This window comes from Rhinopithecus bieti, unplaced genomic scaffold (genome assembly GCF_001698545.2).
Source record: "Rhinopithecus bieti isolate Rb0 unplaced genomic scaffold, ASM169854v2 scaffold_20129, whole genome shotgun sequence".
Lineage (NCBI taxonomy): Eukaryota > Metazoa > Chordata > Mammalia > Primates > Cercopithecidae > Rhinopithecus > Rhinopithecus bieti.
Window position 1 is genome coordinate 541930 of NW_016809657.1, and position 25420 is coordinate 567349.

General features: G+C 44.1%; 1 protein-coding gene across 2 annotated transcripts in view; it reads left to right on the forward strand.

Annotated features, from left to right (window-relative positions):
* The first annotated feature begins 292 nt into the window (after positions 1-292).
* The window catches only part of BIN3 (bridging integrator 3), a 47986-nt gene continuing 22858 nt past the window's right edge, over positions 293-25420 (forward strand). The window contains exons 1-2 of one of the 2 annotated variants that reach the window (XM_017889967.1): positions 293-391; positions 24146-24194. In XM_017889967.1, coding sequence (XP_017745456.1) covers positions 384-391; positions 24146-24194 — 57 coding nt within the window. In that variant the 5' untranslated portion in view covers positions 293-383. The remainder of the gene's footprint in view (positions 392-24145; positions 24195-25420) is intronic. The other variant, XM_017889968.1, reaches the window with a different exon arrangement.

The following is a 25420-nucleotide window of genomic DNA, read 5'->3' on the forward strand; positions in this document are numbered from 1 at the left end:
ATAGACAATTGCTGCCACTGTATCTGGATTAGAAACCACTTGACAGAGAGAACAGGCCGGCTAAGGGCCCTGTGTGGTCCGGTGAAGAGATCTTTAGGAGTCAGTGTTGAAGGCAGAAAACGGCCCCAGAGGTCCCCCTCATCCCCCGTTGCAGCCTGAGTCTCTAAGTTCTAGGCCAGACACAGAGGGTCGCCGGCAAGCGAAACTCCGCAACGAGCACGCTGCAGCAGAAGGGTTAACGCGCCAGGCTCCGCCTCCCAACCGCCTCTTCCGGGCAGAGGGGCGGGCTCACGTCACTTCCTGGAGACTGGCTGAATCCGGAAGTGATCCCAGAGGAACGAGTTGTGGCTGAGGACCCCGGCGGCAGGCCCAGGTTCGGGACCATGAGCTGGTGAGTGAGGCCCGGGCGGCGGGAGCTGCTGGACCCGCGGACCCGCGAGGCCCCTGGCCCTGCTTCAGTGCCGCGTCCCGGCTCTCCCCGGTCCCGCGCGACCCCTCCACCCCAGAGCAAGGCCGGATAGCCCCTGCCCTAGGGTCGTTCCCTCGGTGCTTTCCCGGAGTCGCCATCTCTAAGCAGGACTCCCTGGGAGAGTGGCGGAGGATCCTCTTAGCCTGGGACTCCGCGTCTGACCCCTGTTTTGCCGGACTCGTGTCCTCCTAGCTCCTTGAAGTGAGGGACTTCCTTGTTCCTTCCTTTTTTTAAACACCCATTGAGGTGGAGTCAGTGTCGCCTCTCTCCCCTGTGGGCATCTCTGCCCCGCGCCAATCCCTCCAGAGCTGTGGCCCTCTCTGTGGCAGCCTGGACCCAGTTCGCTAATCAAAACCCACTCCCTTTTGGGTAACTACCCGTTGCACGACTTAACAGTCTTCAAAAGACAAGGAAAACTTGCTTCTCTTCTTAAAGGGGCCAGAATTACACCCCGCACACACCCTCCCACTGTGGGATTGGACTGGTTTTAATCATTCCAGGGCTATTACTCACTGCCTGGCCTCTAAATAGGTACGGTTAAGTTTAAACTTATGGGAACTATCATGCCATAAGAAAAGAAGCCAGGGAGTCTTAGAGTCACAATTGCAGTTGCTGCAGAATGATGTGATACTTGGGTCATAGTAGACACTTCATAATGGTGTATTTATTTTGTAAGACTCAGTTTGCCCAAAAGGCAATCCCCATTTGTTGCTCTCGATTATTTATGTTCACAAGAGAGAATTGTGACTTGCCTGCCTTCCTGGGGCTTTCTTAGAGGATACTCATATGCAGGACCTTACCTTACCGTCAGGCCCAAGGACCTGTGTAGCCATAACCCTGGAACTCAGGGGATTCAACTATAATGTGTGAATAAATTGACCCCCAGAGATGTACAAGATTAATCAGCCTGTGGGCATAGGGAACATATTTGCCACTCTGTCCTCAGAGTCTAGTGTGCTTGTTTATGCGAAGTGCATGATAACCAGTTACGAATGAATGAAAATGGTAGAATATCCTTCAGGAAGACTTTTGCAGTTTAACTTTTGGCCATCAGTGGAGACCGCAAGCAGCTGATGTCAGTCAGTGTCAGGAATAGCGCTCTAAAGTAAAATGCGAAACATCTGTCCCCTCCCCCACCTGTTTCTTAGACAAAGATTGATGGACAAATGTGAGACAATCACCACTAGCACGTGAGGGAAGCCCGAAGCAATGCCCTAATAAGCCCCCACAGGAGCTGCTGCTTCTACCTCCACCATTTGCTCCAGGAGGCCAACAGGGGGCTGGAGCCTTAAAAAGCTACCTTTCCTGTCTTGTGATAACCTAGTTAGTGGTGGGCAAAGCGGCAGTTCTTCAGTTCCCTTTCCTGGAGGAATTACGTCCTTTCAGTGTCATTCTGGACCCCCAGTCTTCGGATATAGATGTCCTCTTGGCTGCTGTGTCTTGAATCTTTAGAGTGTTCTTGCCTAATTTTTCAAAGTGAAAAGCAGGCAGTACAGGTGCTTTATATTGCCTAGATTGACATTTACTGTCTTTGCGTCACAAGTTGGGAGAGGAGCAGAGCAGAAACTAATAAAGGTAAATGATTCTCTGGGTGATCTGAAACAGGTTGTTTTCACCTGTCTCACAGAACGTTTCCCTTCTGAAAAAAATAGTAGCCCATTCCTTAAAGGTTAGCCTGTCAGGTTGGAGAGAATTGAAATTGACAACTGTCTAACAAGAGCTGAGATTTTCATCTAGTAGCTTTAATTTACCAGTACATGCACATCTTGGTACCTCCTCAGACTGAGAGTCACAACCAGAAGGGTGGCTTTGTCCCTCAAAGCTGAGATTCCTTTCTCTTCCCCCTTAAAGGGCTTCTACGTCATCTCTTGTGTGGACCCTGACCCTCTCAAAGAGAGGAACAGCACCGGCGCCTGGGCACACAATCACACTCAGTTCCTAGCTCAATGGCTGGCAAGGAGACCAGGGCTGGGTTCTTCTGATTCACTCCCTGAGCGGTTTTCCTGCCCCCAGAATGAATCCATCCATTCATGTGAGACTGGAATTCTCATTAGGGGAAGAGACCAGAGTGACGTAGAGCCATCATGGGAGGCTGATGCCCAAGGTCAAGTTCACCAAGTACATGGGCTGTGCCAAGCCATCATTAAATAAGGCCCAGGGGCACATGGCCCATGGTCTCCAGAGGGTAACCATTGTTCTGGGCTAGGCTGAGCTTTCAAAATGTCACAGTGAGAAATGTCCAATATTGATGCCCTTTGCACACTGTGGACTTTGCATGAAGAGTAAGAGGCCTTTGTTCCCTGCTTGCTCTGTGCAGGCAACCCGCCCGCCCCGTTTGTTTAGTGTGTACCTGCTGTCTTCCTGCACCATCTACCCATCCACTCAGCCACCACCCATACACCCATCTGCCTTTCAGCAGAGTGACCCAGTGGTCTGTCCTACTAGGAAGAAGGCATTTGATATTCACATCTCACGTCACAGATTCACTTCTTGGCCTCAAGCCAAATGCTTCTCTCTTGCTCGCTCTCTTTCTCTCCCTCTCTCTGCCCCACCTCCTTCCCACATTTGCCCCCCTCCCCACTTTCTCTCTCTCTCTCTCTCTCTCTCCCTCTCCCCTCTCCTCTCCTCTCCACTCATCCCCTCCCTCCCTATTTCTGTCTCCCTCTTGTCTCCCTTTCTCCCTTCCTGTCTCTCTCTTTCCTGTTTTCCAGCATATACTCAGGTGGCTTTATTATGGTATGGAGGGAGAATTAAGTAGAATTAAGAATAGGGATCTTAATCTAAGCTGGCTCCAGGAATTGTAGCCTCCCGTTGAACCATACACCTTGATGATTTTAGGCTTAAACGATGAGGAAAAGGGAGTACTGGAAGAAATCTCCCTATACCTAGGGGTCCAGTAGTTTGACGAGAAGGAAGGAAATTAGAGGCAGAGCAGATAAGTGTGAGTAGGAGTTAGAGTGCTGTGTTCAGGTTCTGGCTCAGCCACTCACAGTGCAGCTTGGTCAAGCATTGAACCGTTCTCTGTCTTGGTTTCTCCATCTGTGGCATGGAGCGTCCATTCCCGCTAACAGTTTGCCACCTGAGCCTGCTGTGAAATGAGTGGAGTGATGATATTTTTCTGACTCTTCTAGGGTCTTCTGCCACTGTCTGCCCTTTGCACTTTGGTGTTCCTCACGCTTGATCCTTTTTGTTTCTTTCCTGTTCTCACCCTGTATTCCCTTGCCATCATCTTCAGGATAGAGGCCCAACTGTGGGCCAGGGCTTCTGAGGCTCTCTGGGCCTGGCTGCCCGTCTTCACTCTGTGTGTGCCATCCTCCAAGCTTGTCCTGCTCTCTCATGCCCTTGTGCCTCTGAGTAACTGTGCCTTCTGCCTGAAATGCTTCTCCTTCACTCGCACCCTGTCCACCAGGCCAGCATGCACTCATCCTTCAAGCGTCAGGCCACGCTTCACCTCCTCTGAGGGTCTTCCCTGAATGGCCCCCCACATCCTGCCATGCTGCACTGGGTGCTGCCTCTCTGACCTTCTCTTCTGACCTTCATCAGCATCTGTACTCCGTTGGCTGGTTTACTTGTCTGTGAGTTCTTGAGCATGGGGACTGTCTTGTGGTCATCGCTATTCCCTAGCACTGTTCCTGGCAGTCAGGAGGTGTTCATTAAATGTATGAATGGGGCCTTTTTTCCCTTTTCCTGACTTGCCTCAGCTCAGGAAAAATGTTAAGATAAAAACGTGCAGAACCTACAAACCACTTCCTAAAATGAAGAGCCTCTGAAAGTACTGTTGTTAAATTGACTGACACAAGTGGCTTCCAGGTCAGGCTGCCTGTGATTTCTCCTCCCCACTCCTCTCTGATCCTCCACTCCAAACTGCTTTACTGGGTTTCTTCTGTACTTCCATAGTGCTTCTACTATAGCGTTTCTGCGTCCTTCTAGGTGTCACAGACACGCACCTCCCTTCCACGCCAACCCCATGAGAACAGGAGCGACATACAGCTTCTTCATCTTTATGTACACATAGTGGGTATCATGCACATAGTGGATATCTAACAGGTAATTGTTAAATTAATGGAATGTAAAGAAAGAAGGGTAAACTTCTGGGTCAAACAGAACCATTATTCAAGTCCTTTCCCCTATGATTACCATTGCTATCTCACATGTGTAGAGTGCTTCTAACTTTTCAGATGGCTTTCCCATCCTTTGTCTGACTTCATGCTTACGTCTGGGCAAGCAGTGCAGTCTTATTATCCCCCTTGGCAACTTACTAGAATTCACTCAGCTAGTACCTGGCAGAACTGGAACTAAAACCTGTATCTCCTGAGTATTCTGTCCCCGTGATCAGGAATATTAGAAGAGTGGCAGACCATTCCCAAGCTGACTGGATCATGGAATTTCGCTTTGCTGGGGTGTGTTGACACTAGCAGGTTGGTAATGAATCACAGGGAGTTGTCAGTCTTCACACACAAGTGACAGAGGAAGTCCTTGTGCCATGCAGACCTCTAGGTGTCCTGTAACTGGCTTAGCTTCTTCTACCTATGGGGCCCCTGCCTGGGGCAGCCTCACCAGTCATGTCCTCTGTGACTTTGGACACACCAAGCTTTTCTTCCTCTCTGGAGAGCATAGTAATGCCTTGAAGACAGGGGCCCTATAAAATGTCTGTGAGATTCTGTATGTGAGCTTGTTCTTATTTCAGATGTTTAATGAGAGGAGAAGGATGTCTCCCAGATCTTGAAGCAGTCAGAAAGAGTCAAGTGTCTTGAGTCCCATAGCTACTTAGTCAGAGGTGTTATATGTATTATACTCTTTAAGGAAATCTGCTGGGGTAGTCTTTAGAGTCAGCTGTTAACCTATTAGAGTTGTTTTCCCAAACTCATGATTTTGGTGGCTAATCCATCAAATAGGGCCCAGTATAGTGTGATGCACATACATGGTACTCAACAAATATTTGTTGATTTAATGCTTGTTCAACATTTATAATGTGCAAAAGTCTGTGCTAAATGTTGAGGAACATTTAAAAGACTTGCATGAGTCAGTCTCTGTCTTCAACTAGAGTATGGAAAGTGCTAGGGATTCAAAAGGACGACCGATCACTAAATGTCAGCGTGGCATCATCAAGAAAGACTTGAAGCAGGAGATGTAATTTTAACTGAACCTTGACTTAGCAAATACGTGCTGTTTCAGTGGGAGTGAGAGAAGGATCCAGGTTAGAAGCATGGTATGAAAAAGGTGTGTGGAGTCAGAATGTGTCAGGAGTGTTTGTGTGGACTGTCAGGAGGCCAGCTTGGAGGTGGTAAACAGTGGTTTGGGTAGAGGCTGCGTTGGGGAGAATTGGCACTCCACCTCAGAGCCATGTTATACAGTGCTTTCAGTGCCATGCTGAGGACTTGAAATTGAGCCTAGGCTTTTGAAAATTGAAGGCTTTTGAGCAGGGAAGTGGCATGGCCAAAGCAATGATTTAGTCAGATTATTTTGGCAGTGGCCTGCAGGATAACTCAGAAGAGAAAGAATGGAGCCAAGGACGCTAACTTGGACAATAGTTTCCTTTTTTTTTTTTTTTTTTTTTTCCAATGGGGGATCTCACTGTTGCCCAGACTGGAGTGCAGTGGTGCAATTACAGCTCACCACAGTCTCAAACTCCTGGGCCCAAGTGATCCTCCTGCCTTAGCCTCCTGAGTACCTGGGACTATACGTGTTAGCCACCACACCTGGACTAGTTTCCACAATTTTTTGAACACAACTCACGGTTAGAAATATCTTTGATATCACAACTCACACACACACTCTTATACTTGAAATAAAAGTTTCACACAGTATGTGTGCAATGCACTCTGATATTTTCTATTCTTGTTCGTGGTTTTTGTTTGTTTTTTGAGACAGGCTCTCGCCCTATTGCCCAGGCTGGAGTGCAGTGGCACCATCTCAGCTCACTGCAACCTCTACTTCCCGGGTTGAAGCGGTTCTCATGCCTCAGCCTCCCAGGTAGCTGGGATTACAAGCATGCACCACCATTTGTTAGTAGAGACTGGGTTTCGCTAGGTTGACCAGGCTGGTTTCAAACTTCTGGATTCGAGTAATCTACCCGCCTCAGTGCTAGGATTACAAGCATGAGCCACTGCGGCCAACCTTGTTTGTTTTTTTAAAGAATGACCCACCTCAGTTGACTTTTTTTTTCCTTCTTCCTGAGGTGAGTGCATATGATTTTTTTAATTTCATGACTGATTTTGATCTATGTGTACAACGGAAGACTGTGTAGCAGTTTAAATGATCTTTGAGTGATAGATGTTCTACAAAGACCTCAAGTTTGAAAACCACCTATCTAAGAATATCATTACAAATAGACTATAAGCTAACATCTTTAACTCCAGCAACTGAAGATAGGGTTGCTTGTATATTTGGTTGTTTCACTGGGTTAAATAAGAAATACAGAAGGGGCAGCTGTAAAGAACACTGGCTGAGTTATTTCTAAGAACTTATTCCATAGATTTGAAAACTGTCAATTGCTTTCCAGAAAAGAAAACCCAAGTGAACAAAAGCTCATACGAAGATGTTTGGTCCTGTTAGTAATCAGGAAAAACAGATTAAACCAACAATGAGATGCCGTTTCACAGCCATCAGACTGGCAGAAATTTTAAAGCCTGACAATGCCAAGTATCTGAGGGTGAGGAACAGTAGGAACTCACATACACTGTAGGAGGGGGTGTAAATTGGAGATTTTGCAGTTGGAACAGTAGCTGTCCCCTACCCCAGAGAAACTCCTGTGCCTCCATGCAGCAGGGGACACATGCGGGAGTGTGAGGGGCATCATCATGTCCAGATGCCCAGCCTCTGGAGAATGGGGAAATAAATTGTGATGTCTTTACATGATGAAATATTATGGGCAACAAAAAAAATGTAGTAGTTAAAATGGGTAAAATAGAGCTTTGTGTACCATTGCGGGCAAATCTCAAGAATCTAATGCTGAATGTAAAAAGCTAGCTTCAGAATGATACATTCAAATAAATAAGAATGATACACTCAACATTGCAGGCCAGTCACGGTGGCTGATGCCTGTAATCCCAACACTTTGGGAGGCCAAGGCAGGCAAATCACTTGAGGTCAGGAGTTCGAGACCAGCCTGACCAACATGGTGAAACCCCATCTCTACTAAAAATACAAAGATTAGCCAGGCATGGTGGTGCACACCTGTAATCCCCAGCTACTAGGGAGGCTGAGGCAGGAGAATCACTTGAGCCCAGGAGGCGGAGGTTTCAGTGAGCCAAGATCACACTGCTGCGCTCCAGCCTGGGTGATAGAGCGAGACTCCATCTCAAAAAAAAAAGAATGATACATTCAACATTGCACTATTTATATAAACATTAGACCTATAAAGCAATACTATATTTTGCATATGGACTTACACAGTAAACATATGGGAATAGTATTAAATTCAGAATAATGGTTACTCTAGGATAACAAGGAAGGAGAGAAGGAAATGGAATCTCAGGGGCCAGCCGAGGTGGCTCACACCTATAATCCCAGCACTTTGAGAGATCAAGGCAGGAGGATTGCTTGAGTCCAGCAGTTGGAGACTAACCTGGGCAGTGTAGTGACACGAGACTCTCTACAAAAAAAATTAAAAATTAGCCAGGGGTGGTGGTGCAAGCCTGTAATCCCAGCCCCTTGGCAGGCTGAGGCAGGTGGACTGCTAGAGCCCAGGAATTCAAGGTTGCAGCAAGCTGTGATCATACCACTGCACCTCAGCCTGGGTACAGAGACCCTGTCTCAAAAAAACTAAGTAAAAAAAAGAAAGAAATACAATCTCAGGGTGTGGCACTCAGGGAGCTTCAACAGTATCTGTACTGTTTTGTTGCTTAAATAATAATATCTAAAGGAAGCATGGCTTTGTTAGAATTTGACAAAGCCAGGTGGTGGACACATAGTATTTATTCTATATTCCCTGTATTTTTGTGTGTATTTACAATATTTCATATTTTTTTAATTTTTAAATCATTGCTGGGGCAGACCTCACTTTCTATAGCAAGAGAATGTTTGCCTGCGCTCCCCCAACCCCCAACCCCAGGGTGGGAACGATCTAGGGAGGGAGCCTAGAAGTCAGTTTCCATCCAGCCGTCTTCCTTCTACCTCTTGCTTTTTAGGGGCCAAACTTTCAGCAGAGAAGAGGAAAAAGGTAGTGTGAGAGCTCTTTATAATTGCTGATTGGTAGGAGACAGGAGCGAAATGAGATTAAAGATGGTACCTCAGAAGCTAAACAGACGGTGTGGTGCTGTCAGAGTCTAAGCCACTGTCAGCCCATCGGAATGGAGATTAGACCAGTGGAGGTTCTCTCAGCTTGTGGAGTCCGCAGGACAAGCCTTTCACCTCCAAATGCAAACCCATATTCTACCTCTTCTTATGTTACAGATTAGAATGAGAATAGGTGATTACTTGTCTGTCAGATATTAGGATCTTCTTAAGGGGCTGCAAAGAAAAATCCAAACTGCCTCCTTGAGTTGCCTGCCTTCCTCTCTTAGGTGCTCCATCAGCCTCCACACTTCTGTCAAAATCCTTTCACTATTTAGGGGGAAGTCGCCACTCAAATTTAGGCAAACTTATCACTTGGGCCTGGTGGTGGTGCATCATGGTATGGGTCAGCTGCTTGCCCCCAAAACAAACAAATAATTTCAGGTTTCCTAACCATTCTTGGCGGGGGTGAATCTACTTATCTCTGTAACTTCTTACAAGTCACCCCTTCTGGACTTGGCTGGTCATCATCTTCAAAATATTACCACCACCTTCTCTGCAATAAAACAGACTGCTTACTGTGTGTCAAGATCTGTTTTAAGCATTAAACTTGTTTAACCTTCATAGCGACCCTAGAGGATGAGTAAATTATTATCCATCCTATTTTATAGATAAAGAGACGGAGACACAGGGAGGTGAGGTCACTTGCCCAGAGTCTCGCAACTGGTAATAGGCAGAGTGAGAATTTGAACCCCAGCTGTCTGGCTCCAGGGTCCATCCCCTGATCTCTTGCGCTCATCCCCTGATCTCATGTGCTGTCTCTCCCATGAAGTGCAGGAGTGGACACTTCAAATAAACTGATGTATCAGCAGTGCCTCTGCAGAGTCCGGCAATAGTAGATGCTCAATAAATGGTTGCTTTGTTGAGATGATCTCCCAGCTCTCGTGCGACTTAATGTTGGGTGCTTCATCCTGTCTTTACTTTTCAGAGGTCAGCCTGTGGAGCAGTGGGGAAGAAGGGATCACAGCTGAGCTGGAAGACTGTTCTGGTCCAAGTCACAAACCGCCAAGTCACAGTCATCCCTTTTATTTTTAAACACACACATACCTCCTCGGACTGATGGCAGGTTGGGGTCAAGTTCTGTGTGTTCTGGTTTTGGATCAAGCTAATTTAGAGAAAGGATTGAGGTGGGGCTGGAGGCTGTGGTCATAAGCACTGGGGAAAGGACTGATTTCCAGCTCAGTTCATGTCCCTCTCTGCTGGGGTCTCCGCCTTGCTTGGGCTGAACTTTCCTTGGCCTTTGGCATTGTGGCCAGCTGGCCCATCAGACAGAGAAGATGGCATCCAACTGGCAGCTGTTCTGCCGGACCTAGATGGCTCTCGATAAGCCCTGCCCGGGCTCTGGCCCTCTGTTGTTTCTCTCCCACCATTAAGGTGGTAGTGGCCTTGTGGGGCCTCAGGCCAGAGCAGGCAGCAAACCAAGGATAGAGTAACAGAAGGCCCCGGGGGAGGGGCTTGTCCTTCCAGCCTGCTGGAGCTGCTGCCTCTCGCCCACCTTCCTGCTCTTGCCGAGACAGTGACTCAGGCCCAGACCACTCCCCGGGGAGCCAGGATTTCAGCCACTATCAACCACCACCGCCTACTCTTTGCTCAGCCCTCCCTCCATTCTCACCTCCCTTACCTCCCTCGCCCCCAAAACTGTGGGTCTCTTGCCCAGCTAGAGATAGCAGAAAGATACGGGTTGGGGCAGACTGAATCACTCCAGAGTTCTTTCCACCCCCAAGCCAGACCGAGGCTTATTCACATTTAGTAGGATTCTGGAGGCCAAGCAAAGACCCAGGAAGCAGGTTTAGGGTTCAGCCTCTTTCCACTCTTTGTCATGAAAGTGGGACTCTCCAAGGAAAGCAGGGACAAGAGCTCTGCTGGGGTGACCAGGGGATCCCCACCCAACTGCCATCTGGGCCTGCCTTTTATCTCTGCCTCTGCAGAGCGGGTGAGGAAACAAAAGATAGAGAAACCTAGCAAATTGAAAATGCAAAAGAGCTGTTTTTGTAAATAGACATTACACAAGAGCAGGGGCTTTTTTGGAAAGGTTTTACTGAGACAGACAGAATTAGCCAACTGGCATCATGCTGCTAATAGAGATATTTACTGTTTGAAAAAGTATATTTGTAGCTTTGGAGAACATCCTGTTGACTTTTTCTTTATTATGAAAGAAAATAGAATCTTTCCCCCCTTTGCCCTCCGTACACACAGAACTTTTTTTCTTTTTTGAGGTGGGGCAGTTGGGGGTTGGAGAAGAGGAGGGTTGAAAGAAATGTTTTCTCCATTTTGTTGCTGAGACTAAAATACCTCTTCTCCTGCCCTCTGGTGCTCATATTTATGGAATGGGAAGCAGAATCAAGCTAGGACTCCTACTCCAGAGGCAGAGAGCTCAGAACCCTCTTAATTTCTTCCAGAACTCAGAGACGCCCTGGGGAGCAAGCCCTGTCTTTACTCTGGCTCTCTGCTCACATCCCTGATTCCAAGGGGAGCACTGAGGCAAGTGTGAGGAGGAGGGAGGAGAGTCCCGAAGCCCAGTTGGGCCTCCTGCCCTGGAGCACTGCCAACCCCGGGCTGCTGTGACCTGGCAGTACCAAGGCCGCTGCTCTCAGGCTGTGGCACTATCGCTCTTGCCCCATGCCCTCCAAAGCAGCTGCTTCTCCTAAGGAAGTCCCCTGTGCCTGCAGTGGGAGAGCCACGGGGATGAAATGGGAACTCAAGGGGAGAAGAGGCACAAGAGTCTGCTGAAGTGCAGTTGTGTTGCCGTTCCTTTCTCCCTTCCTTGCCACCTTTCACTGCTTTCTGCAGGAATGCTCCGTTTCAGTGCAGGGAGAATCTGATCCTTCCATCAGGGCACCTGCCCAGTTTTTTGCCCACTTCTCTGGCAGAGTGGGCTCACATCTGCCATTTGGCAGCCTCGGAATAAACCCAGGAGGCTCTTCTCCTTTCACATATCCTCTCAGGCTCTGTAAAGTATTTTCCCTTAACGCATCGTACTCCAATAACTTCGTCAGGCTTTGCTCTCAAGGCCAAGGGCCCAATCCATTTTCTTGGTCTCCACTGAATGTACTGTTGCTGGACTCCAGCACTGGTGGGTATTCTTTTTAGTTTTTGGTTTTTGGGGTCTTTTGTTTGTGTTTTGTTTTGTTTTTTAGTTACGTAAGGATTGGGCGCCCAAAGACAATGATACTACCTTTCTTTGTTCTTTATGTAGCATTACCTAAGCATAGCTTTCTTCAGAAACCTTAAATCAGAGCATGTTATTTTCCAGGCCCCTTGGGCAATGCGCTTATTTTAGTCATTCATTTAATTATTCATCCAGTGCTTACTGTGTGCTCCGAACTAGACTATAAGCTGCATGAGATCTTAGAAGGAATCTGCCTCGTTCATCCTGATATCCCTAGAACCTAGCATAGTATTTGGAACAAAGGTGGCCCTTAACAAATGTTTCCTCATTCAATGAAAAGTTGAAAATAGCACTGTGCCTAGTACGGTACTTAACAAGGGTTGCCAAGAAGCATGACATACAGTCCTTGCCCTTGAGGTGCTATGTGTCATAATCCGAAAGCAGGACATTCACACATCAGAGTTAATTAGCCTGTACCCTTTACCATGCAGAGTTTACTTAAGTAATGAAAGGATGGCTCAATATTAGGAAATATGTTTACACAGTTCAACACAATAATAGGTCATAGGAGAACAAACTGGTCATCTAAATGCATGGTGAAAGGCATTGGTGGAAATCAAAAACCTAATCTTTGTAACTTTTAGTAAACTAGGAACAGAAAGATATTTACTTACAATTAGGAACCTTCCTGGCTGAAATCAAGAAGAGCTGCCTTCGTATTTGATAGTGAGGAATCAGATGTAAAGCATTTTACCAAAGTCGAAAACATTTTCTATAACTTCAAGCTAATACAATAACATAAGGCAAGAAACGGGTATAAATATTGGGGAAAAAGATGAATTTTATCATATTTTCATACTCTTAAGACTGTCTACCTGGAAAGCCTAATTAGTTATTTTTCTTCTTTTCCAATTGAATTTCTTAGGCTGTATAAATTAAGTATGTAGGTATGGTGACTGGCTACAGAGTAAATGTGCCAGGAAGATAAATTGAAAAAGAGAATCCCATTTACAGTGTAACCAAAAATATAAAATTCCATGGAATAAACCTAAGACATGTATAGAGCTAAAACTTCACATGTGTTACTTTGGGATCTTAATATTTAACAAAGTATATGTAGAGGATGGATACGATAAAAAAAACCTTAAGACCAAGAGAGATAAAAAGACTTGGATGAATGAAAAGAAATATGGCTCTGAATGAGCAAACCAAAAATAGGATCTTCAAAAGTTAATCTATAAATATATTGCACTTCTGGTAATATCCTTATCAGGGGTTTTTAGGTGTAGGAGTGAGAGCATACAGCTAGTGAAATTTATCTTGAATAATTAAAACAGCCAAATTATCTGAAAAAAAATTTAATGATAAAGGATTTGCTTTGCTAAGTATCAGGAACTTTGATACATCTTAATAAATCTGTTATTGGCAAAAGAGTAGATTACTCTGTGATAGGGAATAGTAGATGCATTTAATGTTGATAAAATAATTTTTCAAAGATGGAATTTTTTAAAACTATGTTAAAACACCTAACTAGTCATACACTCAAACTCTAAATACAGCAAAGATTTAAATATAAAAAATAAACCACTAAAATTCACGTGGAAATGCAAGGGACACAGAATAGTCAAAATGATCTTGACAAAGAACAAAGCTGGAGAACTCACACTCCCCAGTCTTAATACTACAAAGCTACAGTAATGAAGGTTGTGTGGTGCTGTCATCGAGATAGACATGTAGATGAATGGAATAGAACTGAGAGTCTAGAAATAAACCCTTACATATATGGACAATTGATTTGTAACAAGGATACCAGAACAGTTCTGTGGAAAAAGAATGATCTTCAGCAAACAGTGCTGGGACAAATGGATAGCCTCTTGCCAAGGAATGAAGTTGGACCCCTACCTCACACCATATTTAAAAATTAACTCAAAATGGATCAAAGACGTAAATGTAAGAGCTAAACTATAAAAGTCTTAGAAGAAAAGACAGGAGTAAATCTTCATGACCTTGGATTTGTCAAAGGATTCTTATATATGACACCAAAAGCATGAGCGACAAAAGAAAAAACAGGTAAATTGGACTTCATCAAAATGTAGAACTTTGTGCTTCAAAGGACACCATTAAGAAAGTAGAAACCCAACCCATGGATGAGAGAAAATATTTCTGATTACGGGCTAATACCCAGAATATACAAAGAACTCTTAGAACAGTAATGATAAAACAGTTTTAGAATGAGCAAAGGATTTGAATAGATGTTTCTCCAAAGATATACAAATGAACACATGAAAATATGCTCAACGTCATTAGTCATTAGAGAAATGCACATCAGAAACACTACCTGATACCCACTAGGATGACTGAAATGAAAAAGACAGTAAGTGTTGGCCAGGATGTGGAGAAATTGGAACCCTTATATACCACTGGTGGGAATGTAAAATGATACAGTTACTTTGGAAAACAGTCTGGCACATCCTCAAAAGGTTAAACAGAGTGACCATATGACCCAGCAGTTTTGCTCCTACATATCCACACAAAATCTTGAACATAAATGTTTGTCACAGCATTCATTAATACCCAAAAAGGGAAACAACCCAACTGTCCATCATATAAGTGGATAAACAAAATGTAAATCCATACCCTGAACTAGTATTCAGTGATTAAAAAAATAAAAGGATGGAGTACTGATATATGCTACAACATGGATGACCTTCAAAAACATTTTGCTAAGTGAAGGAGGCTGACACAAAAGGCCACATACAAATATAATTCTATTTCTGTGCATTGTCCAGAAAAGGCAAATTCATAGAGACAAAGCAGAGTAATGGGTGCCAGAGCTGGGGGAGGGGAGTTGCTTGCTAATAGGTGTGGGGTTTCTTTTTGGTGTGATGAAAATGTTCTGAAATTAGATAGCAGGGATTTTGCATGATTCTGGGAATATACTAAAACCCCAAATTGTACACTTTAAAAGGGTGAATGTTATGGTATGTTATTTAAAAATAAACCAGATTCTGAGTAAAGACGACAGATTGAATACATACATCTAATTTATCTCCCTCACAAATCCTACAAAAAGCACAGTAAAGCAATTTTTTTAAGGCATAAATCCATAGTTCAGGGAGAATAGAAGAGACATTAACAACGAAATTCGGGAATTAGAGTGCAGTTACATGAGGTAACTGACTTAGTTCCAAGAAAGTCAAATCCCAAACTGGCATTTGAGAAAACCAAGAGTTATCCCACCTTACAGAATTCTCAAAGGTTTGGGAGTTGGTGCTAAGTACCTCTAGAAGTTGGGTGAAGCCAAGGGCTGAGATCAGGGTGATTGGTTGAAAACTATGAATAGTTTAGAGCCCTAACATCTCCCTAACTCCTTATCACTGGGAGACTGTTCCCACCCCACCCTAGCAGAAGAATGAAGAGTCCTCCACCCCAACCCCCACCTCCAAAGAATTCTGTACCAGGGGACACAAAGGTGGATTTAAGGTGTAAAACTTGTAAAGGTTAAGCCTCAGGGCCCCAACTTAAATGAACTTTTTCCAAGACCCTAGAAGGAACCCCAGGCGTACCTATGTTGTGGTAAACTGAAACATAAAGTATTTATATTGCAATGAGTTTGGCAAACCTCTATCTTCATTCCTGCTTTTACTTCTTCATACTACCCCTCATGTCAGGCAGTCCTGGAGTAGCCTAGGCTTTTTTGGTGGATGGAACTAGGGAAGGGTGAATTGGGAGTATACTGTTTTAACTGTACTTTGTAAAGACATCTTTGGAAATTGTTAATAAAACAAGAAATCACAGACTCCTGAGTTGAAAATGTGTAAAGGTTACCTTTTGTGGTCAATTTTGAGTTTACCTAACTAAAGAGAAAATTGGATTTAAAAATAATGGAAAACAAAAATGATAAGGTGAGTGCTTAAATATATAGAAATCATTCTGAAATCAAAGCATAATAAAACATTTTCCAATTGTACCAAAAGTGAGTAATCCATTAAGAGAACGAGATCCATTTTAAATAGGAGTGATGATTGTTAGATAACTCGGTTAACAAAGAGGAGGAGCAAATCAGAGGAACACATTGATAAAACATTTAAACTTCCAGCAGATTTAACATGAAAGACATAATGAAGATAACAAAATTCAAAATATGCTCTCCTACAAAGACATTAATGACAAACTGGTCACTCATTAATTCAAAGAACATTTAAGATTAGTCACTATACAAGAAACCTTGAAATGTGCCCTGACATCTTAGTTTATTTGCAGAGGAAACATGAGATTTTTCTAAATTTTACAACAATCCTAAAATTTAGATATTACCAGTAAGCTGAAAAAGGCTTTTCTAAACCATCAGTAGTAGAAAACAAATTTCAAACACCCATACCAGAGGAAAGAGGGAATTATCTTTTTTACTCTAAGAAAGTGATGCTACCAACTCTGTGTCACATCAAGAGGCAACTAAACCCTAAGCAGCCCAGAAATGTAGGGAGACAAAGAGGTGTGTTAGGCAGATGATTCATAAAAATACTACATTCTTTTCTGATGTTTGTGTCATTTATTAGCTTTTAAAACTTGGCATTTGTTATGCTCTTTTCTCTGCCTAAATATTCACTTTCATGCCTAGTTGTATATTTGTAATTTTCTTTAAATGGGACATACAAAATTGTATAAACTTCAAACCCGCCTCTGAGAGGGCAGCCAGCACAGCTGAGGGTGGGACTGCCCTAGTGAAGTCAGGAGGATGAAGTGAATGCATGCCCTCAGAGTGCCAAGGCACACCCCTTCCCCTCCCCACCACACAGACACACATGTGCACACATACATGCACACACAAGCTCTTCCATTGCCGAGTTCCCAGAACGGCAGGAGATTGGAAGAATCTTCTCTAAGGAATTTTACCCGCCCAAGAGAAAAGACTAGAAAGATAGTGACATCAGGGAGTTCCCCACAAAACTGTGCAGCCAGGTTGCAGATTGCCCTACCCAGTAGTTAAACATGGTTCTTGTGCTCAGAGCTTCTTGTCAACTCTTTTTGTCTCCCAGTCATATATGAGAGTAGGCAACCAAGAATTACCACACATCCAAGCAAAGCACTTAGTATGAAACATAAAGACTCAACAAAAAGAAAAAAAGCAACTTGGAGGAAAACTGAAACTATAAAGGGAAGAAGCAACTTTTAATTAAAGCTGTTAAGATCCTCAGAGAGATAAGGCATCCATGAAATAAAACAAGATACCATTTTAAAAGCACATCCGGAAAATTTAAAAGAGCTCTTAGAAATTAAAATCTGATCGCAGAAAAGAAAAAAAAAAAAAAAAACCTTCCTAGAAGCGTTAGAAGATAAAATTGAGAAACAGAAATTAGAGGACCAGGCAAGGAGGCTCAGCATCGAAATTGTAAGTTTCAGAAGTAGGAAACAGAAGACAGAAGAAATCAACAAGAAAATTTTTAAATCCCAGAACTGAAGATGATAAATTGCCAAATTGAAACAGTCCTGTGAGTACCTAGCACAGTGGATGGAAATAGACCCACATCGTTGTAAAATTATACAACACCGTGGCCAACACAATATTTTCTTATTGTGTAAGAAAATAAAAAGCGGGTTATCTACAGAGGATGGGACTCAGAATGGCTTCAGACTTTCCCACAGCAGCAGTACTGGGAAGTTAGAAGATGAGAGCAGTGCCTTTGAAATTCTGTCAGAAATTATGTCCAGCCTTCAATTCTATGCCCAAACTAGCCTGCAGGTAGAAGGAAAAGGTTTTAGGATGTGCAAAGTCTCAAAAATGACCTCCCACACATACTTTGTTCCCACCAAAATAAGGGGTAAACCAGAGGAGGACCAAGGAAAACTCATGAGAGAGAAGTCAAAGGAATCCCAGAAAGATTGGTGAAGGGAGAACTGGGGCTGAGAGCCTCACGGCTGGGGAGCAGGCAGCCAGTCCAGGCTGGAGCCAGGTGGCAGTTGCAGAGCACACTCTCCAGAAGATACAAGATAGCACCTGATATGATGAATGTATTGAAGCCAGAGTTAGACCACAGATTGAATTGGGGATAAGTACGTAGACAATTAACCAAATGAAAGAAAAGTGACAATTACCAATTTTAGGGAAAGTAAAAAAAAAAAAGTATGCATGTTATTATGTATTACTGCTGCATGACACATTATCCCACAACTTAGTGGCTGGAAACAACAATAAATAGTTTCTGTTGGTCAGGAATTTGGGAGTGGCATAGCTCGAGCTTTGACTTGGAAACTCTCATGAGTTTGTTACTCAGTACATCGGCTGCAACTGCAGTGCCCTAAAGCTTTAACTGAGGCTGAACAATCTGCTGGCTCCCAAGGGCAGGATGGAAGAAAAATCACAATATCCTCCTAATAGGTGACTTAATATTGAGCTAACCAAGTTATACTGTAACTATATTGAGAAGAAGAGCTGCAAGTGTGGCTTCATGAAGTGGGGATGGGTACCCAAAAATATTTTAATTAAATCCTCATCTTCCAAAGTAAAAAGTCAATAGCTAAAGTAGCTTTTTAGCGCCTAAAATCCTAACAATCTAGAGGTAGCAATATAAGCATTTATCTTTAGATGTGCAAAGGTAAATACTAGAAATTCAGTTGAGTTGAAAGTGGTTGTTTCTGGCAAATGAGATTAGGGAGTCCTGGGAGCTAAGGTTTTCCTTAAGAAATCTTGTTGCCTTATTAGACTATGCACACTATAACTTTGATACTAATAACTAGTTTAGATTAACAAAGGGAAGCCATAAAAGTAAGTAAACATAGGTGAATAGTTGCAGGTTGATGGAGTGGAGGAAGCAGGTCGTCCTCATTTTGATACCAGAAGAAGAAATCACAAAAGAAAAGGCAGATTTAATAGATTTGATTTCATACTCATCAAAAACTTATGCACATTAAACACAAACATGTACAGAAGTGAAAGGCAAACACTGATCCGGGGAAAAAAGTCCTGCTATACAAACCAAAAGGTGGTTAGTAAAATGTAAATTGTTTCAATCTTTTCAAAAATATTAAATGTTTCAATCTGTCTCTAGGGCAGTTTGTCAAATACAGAATTGATCCTGTATGACTCTTGGTGCACACGAAGATTTAGCTATTAGAGTTTTTGTTCATAATAGAAGAAAAATGTGAAACAGTTGAAATGACCAGCAGTAAGTGATGAGGTTACGGAAATAAAACGAGTGGTACACTTCCATTGTATACCTGAACCACTCGTTTTACTTCTGTAGCTCTTAAAAATCAGGAGAGTGAAAATAATATATTCTCATAAAACCATTCGTGATATATATTTCTTTCACTTTTTAATTTAAAACTTACGTGAATATTTACATATACACATGCACACATATGTACACACTGTGTGAGTCAGGGTATTAATGTTTTCCTTTGGGGTTGTGTGTGAGTGTGTGCGTGCACTTTTTCCTTTGCGTTTTTCTATGTCTTCCAAGTTTTAACACTGATCAGGTGCTATTTTGTAGTCAAGAAAAAAAACAGGGGTTTTTTTGGTTTATTTGAAAAAAAATGTGGAAAGTGCAAAGAAGAAAACAGTAATCATATTCTCACCACCCAGAATTAGCCACTACCAACATTTGGCATATTTGCTTCAGTTTTTCTTTCTGTAAATTTTAAAAATATAAATAACAACACTAAAACATTAACCTTGGCCATATTTTAGATCTGAGAATCATGGCTGGGTTTTTCTCCCTCTTCTTTTCCTCCCTTATCCCCACCCACCCCATCCCCTTTTATTTCTCAAACGTTTTCCTCAATGGAGCATGTTTTTCTATATAATTCGTTTTAAAGTTACTGTTTCTCCCATGTGAATACTTTTTTGAGGAGATGAACTGTAATTAAGCTGTGAAAGGGTAGAATATTTTTTTAAATGCCCAATAGTCTTAGACATTTAAGAAGAAGGTGGCGCCGCGGTGGCTCAAGCCTGTAATCCCAGCACTTTGGAAGGCCGAGACGGGCGGATCACGAGGTCAGGAGATCGAAACCATCCTGGCTAACACGGTGAAATCCCGTCTCTACTAAAAATACAAAAAAATTAGCTGGGCGAGGTGGCGGGCGCCTGTAGTCCCAGCTACTCGGGAGGCCGAGGCAGGAGAATGGCGTGAACCCGGGAGGCGGAGCTTGCAGTGAGCTGAGATCGCGCCACTGCACTCCAGCCTGGGGCAGAGCGAGACTCTGTCTCAAAAAAAAAAAAAAAAAGTAAGAAGTTTTCCTGGGAGCAGAGAAAGCATTCCATAGAGGTGGGGTAGCCATTTGTCCTGGTTGCCCTGGGCAGTCCAAGTTGTTCTGATGACATGTACTCCAAAATGTCCCGGTTTGAGACAGGAAATTATAAGGAGTCTAGATTTGGGGGATTAATGAACAGCCACTTGGCTGAATCATGGCAGTTGTACTGAGTGAATAGGAAAGAAATTAAAAGTAAGATTGAGACCATATTACAGAAGCCTGTTGAATACTAATGTAAGTTCCTCCACTGATTCTAGGGCTGAGGCAGGAAATGTACAAGATGCGCTTGGTACATGTTGTAGTGCCAGAAAGTAAGGAAATACTAAACACACACACATACGTACATACATACATACATACCTATGTTGATGTGGATATGTCAAAGGGACACAGGCCAACTGAAAGAGCTGCCAGTGGTGAAAGCTGGAACAGTTTGAGCATCAAAATAATGTATTGGATTATAACCCAAAATATAAGCTAAATATCTATGAGTCCATGCTGATATTGAATGGTTGAATAAATAAGAAATAGGACTCTGCATGATGCTTTCCTCCCAAGGAGTGCAGTAGGGAAAGGGAGAAGGGGGAGTAACTTCACAGTAGGAAGCTGGGAAAGATGACCTTGATCAGCCTGGTGATCAAGGTTCACATCAGCAGGGTAAGGCATGTTGACATCGTGGACCCTGGGCATGTTGTAGTGAGGATGACTCTTCTGCTCTGTGATCTACCCCGAAAGCCGTAACTCCAGTCTAGTCAGGAGAAAAGCATCAGACAAATCCAAGTTGGCATTCTATAAATGCCTGACCAGCACTTCTTAAAACTGATATGGTCATCAAAAGCAGGGAGAGATTTAGAAACTGTCACAGCCAAGCAGAGCCTCGGGGCACATAGCGACTGAAGGTGACGTGGTGACCTGGGTGGGATGCTGGAACTGAGAAACGACATGGAGAAAACTGAGGAGGTCTAAAGAAAGGATAGTCTTGACCCTGTCTCTGTTGGTTCACTGATTGTGACCAATGTACCACACCAATATCGGATGTTAATAAAAAGGGAAACTGAGGGTGGGCAACATAGGAATTACATACTTCCTTCACAATTTTCTTTGAATCTAAAACTTTTCAATGTGAAGGATTTTTTTAAAGTGTTCTCATAGGGCTTTTGAGCAGGTGAGTTGAAAAATAATTAGAACAGTATGATAGGTCTCCGTGATCGTCAGTAACTGTGATGAAAATACAAGGAGAGACCTGTTCTGTCTGTGTGGTGTACATCACCCCTTATTGTGCCAGAGCACCCAGTTCAGCACAAACTTCCTCCCGTTCATTTCCAGACCCTTAAGAACAATGAGCCCCTTGGAATTCCACAGGACTTTAAAACTAGGTATTTTCATTACATACTTATAACAAATTCATATGAAAAGAGTATTGAACTGTGGGTAGCAGAGAGAAAACTGGGCTGGACAGCAGGGGTCCTGGTTGCTTCTTCCTGGTTCTCTTGTGAGCCAGCAGAGTGACCCTGGGCTTGTCACTGAACCTCTCTGGATCCGCTTCCTCATCTACAAAAGGAGAGGGTTGAACTGGGGAAAAAATTTCTATGGTAACTTACAGTTCTAAAAATACCATGATACTAAATTAAGGTTTAGAGGGAGGCTGTAGCACCACAAATAATGGAATCTACGTTTCTGATTTCTTGGTCCCTTGTCTACAGTACTAAACTCCAAGAATCGTTTTGAAGACCACTCTGAGACTTCTTTAGAATTCTCATCCTACTCCCCATATTCTTGGAGTGGAGATTCAGTTTAGAATTCCAGTTTTAGATAAGCTGAAGGGATTCCAACTCCTTTGTTTCATAGTTTAAGAAACTGGGCTCCAGAGAGATTGAGATTTGTTCAAATCACAAAACGAGTCGGAGGCAGAGGCCAGGTTTTCTGATATCAGGTCTAGAGCGCTTTCACCTGCAGCATGCTTCCCACAGAATACGGGCTGTCTTTTTACAATGCCACCAGGACCTCATTTGCACTGTCTCCAGCGTGGTCCTTGAGGGCAATTGCTGGCTGTCCAAAAACCATCATGTCTGTCAGCTCTAATCCCTGAGAATGGGAAAAGTAACCAGGGTGCAGGGAAGGGACCCATCTCCCGGTGAACCTTTCCTCTTTAGGTCTGAGAAAGGAAACAATTTCATTTTTTCTTTCCCTTTCATTTCCAGACCTTACCTTTCCTCCTTGGTTATTATGTAGCCAGAAATTATTTGTTTACAGAAGATGCGAATCAGCCAGCCCCTGAAGGGTTAACACTCCCAAATTATGGGGCTGGGTTAACAATAAACAGGATGTCCTCCAGAAATTAAATTTAAACTGCTGTGACTCAGGCTGGCCCATCCCCTCCACTGGATCGCTGCTTGGGGTCATTATCGGTGGTTAATTACACCCTTGGGTTTAGCAACAGTGTGTTGGTCAGTCTGGGCCAAAGGAAAGCAGGCTCAGGGAGAAGGAGTTGTGGAGGGAAGGGTGGGACCTGGGCCTGGTGGAGCGGGTCTGGTGTATTGTGGAAGCGGGAGGTTTGAATGGAAGAGCCAAAAGGAGAGGGATGAGCATGGCTGGCTGAGAGCCCTCTGCCGGAGCTGATCCCAGGGATTCTTGACTCACTTCCTACCTGGGGTCGAGAGCCTACCCTTTCCATAGCCACTGGGATGCACTTTCTAGCCTGGCCGCTTTTCTTCCTGGAATCAGAGAATCATAGAATGCTCAGTGCCTCAAGGAAGCTCCTAAATTACCTACTTTAATCTATTCATTTTATGGAGCAGGAAATGGAGTCCTAGTGCCCAGTGCAGCCGTCACCTGCCAAAGGGCAGCCTGCTCAGTGGAAGCAGAGGCCAGGCTAATGCTCAGGTTGAGACTCCTAGACCCATGATCCTCTTTCTGCTGTACCATGCTGTAAAGTAGGGAATCTGAGGTGCAGCTCTTCATAACAAGTCCAAGGCAGACTTGGGCTGGATTTCAGATTCTTTTCCAAGCTAGCAGCTTTTTGATTTTGTGAGTTTTCCCAGGGAAATAATCCGGCCTGGCCAATCATTAATGCCTCTGTTATTTATTACCTCTCCCCAGTCTCCCAAGAAGATTTACAGATCCACAGTTTGCCCCTCTATAGAGAAGCAGTGAAGGACCTAATATAGACCATAGTGGTTCGTGATTTCAAGGATAGCTATTATAGTGAGTCTGCAGTGAGTCTGTAATTTCTGAGTTTGCAACTCCTCAAGACACAAGGTCTTATTGTTATTCACAGGGTGTCTCCCCTTTCCTGCCCTTCTCACCTTTCCTTTCCTTTCCTCCCCTCCTCCTCCTCTTTCTTCCCTTCTGTTCCCTTCCTTTATCTCTTTAAGAGACAGGGTCTCCTTCTGTTGCCCAGGCTAGGGTGCAGTGGTATGATCATAATTCACTCCAGCCTCGAACTCCTGGGCTTAAGTGATCCTACTGTTTCAGCCTCTCAAGTGACTGGGACTACAGGCATGTGCCACCACACCCGGCTGATTTTTGGTGGTGGTGGTTGTTTTGAGATAGGATCTTGCTGTATTGCCCAGTCTAGTCTTGAACTCCTGGTTCAAGCAGTCCTCCACCTGGGCCTCCCAAAGTGCTGGGATTACAGGTATGAGCTGCCATACCAAACTGAATTTTTTTTTTTTTTTTTGAGATAGGGTCTTGCTCTGTCACTTAGGCTAGAGTACAGTGGTGCAATTATAGCTCACTACAGCCTCAGACTCCTTGCCCTCACCTTTTCATTGTCTTTAAATGACAGACTGTCAGTAGCAAAGATGTTCTGGGGCAGAACAATCTGTGTCTGACACTGTAGGTGGGAGGACCTCTCTCTAACCAAGCCCAGATGCCAGTGGTTGTATGCCCAACAGGGCACATGGTCCAAGTACCAAGTAGCAAGCCATGGCCATGCTTCCTCACCCTCCTGGAGGAAAGTGGCATGTACTGTACTGATACTTTCAGCTGCATCCTTCCCCACTTCTCACAATATCCCTCTTTGTCTCTTTCTCTTATAGGATTCCTTTTAAGATTGGGCAGCCCAAGAAACAGATTGTGCCCAAAACAGTGAGTAACTCGATTGTTGTGCTGTGAGATTCAGTTCTGTATCACATGGCCTTTGCGTAGAACCAAAGCTTTGAATCAACACATCTTGGGGCTGGGAAGACGGCAGCCTGGGCCTTATTCCCGCTTATGTAGATCTAGAACCTCACACAGACTGGGGCTTAGAGGGGCCTCCTGTCCTGGGACATTTCCCCTAGGAAAGGTTAGCCTGGGCTCTTTATCGTCCTTGGGCAGGTGGAAGAGGTGGATTAAAAAAATGTAGAGAAAGATATTGCTTCAGAACAGTCCACCTCTAGGGACTGGCTTGCAGTCTACACTTTTCCTAAGAGTGTTCCTGAAACAGAGGCCCCCACCAAAGATATTGCCCAGGCATTTATTTCTGTTACCTCAGCTGCAGAAAAGTCCAGGAAGCTTTTCCCGGTGGCCTCAGCCTGTTTGTCCCAACTTCCAAATGCATTCTTGGCCATGACCCAGAGTCACTCAGCAGGAAGGGAAGGTTGAATCCCACCCCCCTTTAAGCCCACAGTTTTTATCCCTAGAATGTTCTTATCTCCAGAATGGGAAAGGAAGAAAATCGTAGATTCTTGGGAAGTTAGAGCTGGAAGCTCGTAGAGATCATCTAGTCCAACCTCCTGATTTTTCTTGATGAAGAAAATGAGACCCATGGAAAGTTGCAGCGACTTTCTCAAGTTATAAAAACCCCACACTGGCAAAGCTGGAGTTAGAACTCAGGCGTGAGCCCCTGGCCGATACTCTTTCCATTGCCTGATGCTTCCCTGGGCTGTGAAGCCCTCCCATTGTTTTAGAATCCCAGTGCAAAATGGCCTTTTCAACCTCCTGACCCATAAATCTGAGTAGGTCTCTTGGTTTTAATGTGGGAGACCACAACTGTAGAGCCTCTCTGATGTGACAGCTACAGAAAGTCCAGTGCTGTGCTGGTGGCAGAGGCCCTCGTCTGTCATCCCAGCCCCTGACAGTTCTTGTCTTACTAGCTTCTCCCCTCCTTGGCAGAGCTCTCAAAAGCATAGGAAAGAGATTGCTTCAGTCTGGTGAGAAGTTTGGCACACATCTGACCAATGGCCCCATCTCTAGCAAATCCAAAGTAAGATCACTTGAGAGGACACAGGCCCAAGTTAAAAGCACCCTGACAGGGTACAGTGGCTTATGCCCGTAATCCCAACACTTTGGAAGGCCGAGGTGGGGGGATGATTTCAAGCAAGAATTTTGAG